The sequence below is a fragment of the Gastrolobium bilobum genome, unplaced genomic scaffold (assembly GCF_033153095.1).
Source record: "Gastrolobium bilobum isolate Gb01-03AN ecotype WA unplaced genomic scaffold, APGP_CSIRO_Gbil_v1 utg4149, whole genome shotgun sequence".
NCBI classification, from domain to species: Eukaryota; Viridiplantae; Streptophyta; class Magnoliopsida; order Fabales; family Fabaceae; genus Gastrolobium; species Gastrolobium bilobum.
The window spans coordinates 43,418-47,407 of NW_026896279.1; the positions used below are offsets into that span (position 1 = coordinate 43,418).

General features: G+C 36.4%; 1 protein-coding gene across 1 annotated transcript; it reads left to right on the top strand.

The window, feature by feature from the left end:
• Positions 1–226: 226 nt before the first annotated feature.
• LOC133298596 (thaumatin-like protein 1b) lies at positions 227–1,581 on the top strand. Its single transcript, XM_061497927.1, has 2 exons — positions 227–307; positions 771–1,581. The coding sequence occupies exons 1-2, from the start codon at positions 256–258 to the stop codon at positions 1,445–1,447; spliced, it is 729 nt and encodes a 242-aa protein (XP_061353911.1). The 5' UTR covers positions 227–255; the 3' UTR covers positions 1,448–1,581.
• Positions 1,582–3,990: the final 2,409 nt, after the last annotated feature.

Consider the following 3,990-nt stretch of genomic DNA (forward strand, 5'->3'; position numbering starts at 1 on the left):
CATAGGGGCCCCCACAGTACTCATTTCATTTTTTATAGACCCTCTTTTGGTGAAAGAGCCCGTATATATATGGCATTTTACATCCCTGTATTATCCAATAAAAAGAGTCATATGTGGCTTAATTCCCCATGCTTTACGTGACAGATACGGTTCATTGAATATTCAAGCCTCGCTGCCTATATATAGCCAGGCACGTTAAAACCCATACTTCACAACCAACCTGTGAAAACAAGAACTCATCACCACTCACCAACAATGACGACCACCCGTGTTGCTCTCTGCCTTAGCTTTGCATTTCTCTTCTATGGTATATATATTTCAATTACATTTTCCATTCCTTTATTTTCTTTATAATAGACATTCATGCCTTATAAGTCATAACATTATTTATATTTGTAACAATATATACATTCCTCTTGTTAACCGTATATATGATCCTCTCATGTGTTATTTACTTATTTAATATGGACATGGCCATGTAATATGATAGAGTCCTAGCTATTCATGTGTTATTTACTTATTTAATATGACGATGTAATGTGATAGAATCCTAACTAGTAACGTTAAATAATACATGAGATAATTTATTCCCTTCATGTATATTGATTTTTACTCCCATTACTTTTTATGATATAAAATAGTTCTTTTTTAAAATCTAAACACAACTTCATTCATAAAATCTTATGAAACAAATTTATTTAAAATTTATAATATTATAGATAAATTAAATGTGTATTCCTAATTACTTATGAGTTTGGTTTTGCATACAGTGGCTCAAGGAGCCAAGGTTACTTTCACAAACAATTGCCCATACACAGTCTGGCCAGGAACCCTAACCGGTGACCAAAAGCCTCAACTGCAAACAACCGGTTTTGAGTTGACAACAGGAGCATCCAACTCCGTGGACCTCCCATCACCATGGTCAGGTAGGTTTTGGGCTAGGACGGGGTGTTCGAACAACAATGGAAAGTTCAGTTGTGCCACCGCGGATTGTGCCTCCGGTCAAGTTGAATGCAACGGTGCCGGTGCAATCCCACCTGCAACTTTGGTAGAAATTACGGCAGCATCAAACGGAGAACAAGATTTCTACGACGTGAGCAACGTGGATGGGTTCAACGTGCCAATGTCTGTGACCCCACAAGGTGGGAGTGGTGAATGCAAAACCTCAAGCTGTCCAAACAACATCAACACCGTGTGCCCTGCGGATCTTCAAATGAAAGGTTCCGATGGAAGCGTGATTGCTTGCAAGAGTGCTTGTTTGGCTTTCAACAAGCCTCAGTATTGTTGCACTGGAGATTTCAACACAGCAGAGAAATGTCCACCAACAAAATACTCTGAGGTTTTCGAGCAGCAATGTTCTGATGCTTACAGCTACGCTTTTGATGACAAGAATAGCACTTTTACTTGCTCCTCCAATCCTGACTATGCCATCACTTTCTGTCCTTGAAGTCCTCGATCGCTACATAATAGACTTTGTTATGCTTCAGTAAAAAATAAGTGCATACTGCAATATATATACTATGAGCCACACAGTACGAATACAAAAATCACGTGCTTTCGGTGATTGTATTGAATCAACATCCAATGAAGTTTTATTTTTATACTTTGATTGATTAGGAGTGGTATTTTTGTTTTTTCTGTTTACCTTCATTACACTTTCATTATCTTATAATTTTGGAAGGGTGAGCCTCAATTGACAACAAGTGGCTTCTTGCTAGGCAACGCAATCCTACTTGTGGAAGCGGCATACCTGTTAAAGAATAATATAAACCCAATACGTTAAGGTTTTGGATTTAAATAGTTCTTTATATGATATCAGAGTTTTAGTGATCACAAGGTCACGAATTCTATCCTCACCGCCATCCACTTTCTAGTGAAATTGTTAACAAAATAGTACCATACAAAGAATATACATTCTTATTATTTCCTCCTCCTGAATAGAGTTTATATATACAAGATGGTAAAACAACCATATTATAAGAATAGGCAACAGTAACAACTTTATCCTATCTACAAAATACTAACAATCAGATCATATTCAAACTAGCCTATTCTTATCTAATAAAACAATATTTTAAATTCAAAACTTCTTTTCAACACTCCCCGTCAAGTTGGTGCGTGAATGTTTATCATGCCCAACTTGCCAATCAAATCTTCAAAGACTCTCCCTGACACAGCTTTAGTTAACACATCTGCAAGTTGATCTTCAGACTTAACATAGGGAGTTTGAATAATCTTCCTATCCAGCATTTCTTTGATGAAATGTCTATCCACTTCGACATGTTTTGTTCTATCATGTTGAACTGGATTGTGGGTTATTTCTATTGCAGCTTTATTATCACAATATAGATTTATATGCTGATCATATCTGATTCCCAGATCATTTAAAATGCTTTTAACCCATAATAACTCACAAATTCCATATGCCATTCCTTTATATTCTGCTTCAGCACTTGACCTTGCTACCACTTTTTTTTTTCTTGCTTCTCCATGTGACCAAGTTGCCTTCTACGAAGGTAAAGTATCCTGAAGTTGATTGTCTAATAGTTTTATCACCTGCTCAGTCAGAATCAATATATCCTTCAACACCAGTCTTGTCATTTTTACAGTATACGTGGCCTTTTCCTGGTGTACCCTTTAGGTATCTAAGGATACGATAAACTGCATTCATATGTTGTTCACTAGGAGAATGCATAAATCTGCTTACAATGCTCACAGAATAAGCAATGTCAGGTCTAGTATGAGATAAATAAATTAATTTCCAAACTAACCTTTGATATCTGTTCTTATTTGCTTCAACTTGATCTGGGTAAATGGCAAGGGAGTGATTCATCTCTATTGGAGTATCGGTTGGTTTGCAAGCCATCATTCCAGTTTCGGCTAAGAGGTCCAGGATATACTTTCTTTTTGACAAAAAAATTCCTTATTTGGATCTTGCAACTTCTATTCCAAGAAAGTATTTCAAATGGCCAAGGTCCTTCATTTCAAATTTAGCAGCCAACCTCTTTTCAAGTAGTTTCATATCTTCTATATCATCACCTGTTAACACTATATCATCTACATAGACAATGAGTATTGCTACCTTTCCATTACTATGCTTTATGAATAATGTGTGATCTGAATTACTTTGCTTATACCCAAACTTCTTCATTGCCATTGTGAATCTTTCGAACCACGCTCTGAGTGATTGTTTAAGACCATACAAGGCCGTGTTTAGTTTGCAAACCACATTTTCTTTTTTTGGTGCTAGCTTTATTTCTGGTGGGACCTCCATGTAGACTTCTTCTTCTAAATCTCCATTCAAGAAAGCATTCTTGACGTCAAATTGCTTCAAAGGCCAATCTCTGTTAGCTGCTATAGATATCAGGATTCGAATTGTGTTGAGTTTAGCCACTGGATCAAATGTATCTTGATAGTCAACACCATATTTTTATGTGTATCCTTTCGCTACGAGTCTTGCTTTGTATTTATCAATGCTTCCATCAACCATAAGCTTTACAATGTAAACCCATTTGCATCTGATTGTCTTCTTGCCATTTGTTAAGGAAGTTAATTGCCAAGTCTCATTCTTTTGGAGAGCTTCCATTTCAATGTTCATTGCTTGCTTCCATTTAGGATTTTCTAACGCTTCCTGCAAACTATTAGGAATGCATACAGTGGATAATTGATCAACTGTTAGAGCATATGATCCAAATAATCGGTGAGATGATACATAACTACTAATGAGATATTTCAATTTTGTTTTTGGATCTGGTTCATATGTTGCTCTTGGTATACCTTTATTGGGCCTTTATGATTTTATGGTTTGTGGAGCAGGTATTGGAGAATTTAAATGTAGGAGAAAATTTACCTCAGTAGTAGACTGACGATGTATTTCAGGACTGTCTTCATCAAGTGATTCAGTTATGTGAGGCATACTTTGTTGAGCTTCATAAGGAGAACTTTCATTCAAATGACCAGCTGCTTCATTCAGTGGAGGAGAATTTTCAT

Coding starts and splice junctions, on each gene's coding strand:
- LOC133298596 (XM_061497927.1), top strand. CDS start 256: ATGACGACCACCCGTGTTGCTCTCTGCCTTAGCTTTGCATTTCTCTTC. Junction 308..770: donor CTTTGCATTTCTCTTCTATG/GTATATATATTT, acceptor TTTTGCATACAG/TGGCTCAAGGAGCCAAGGTT.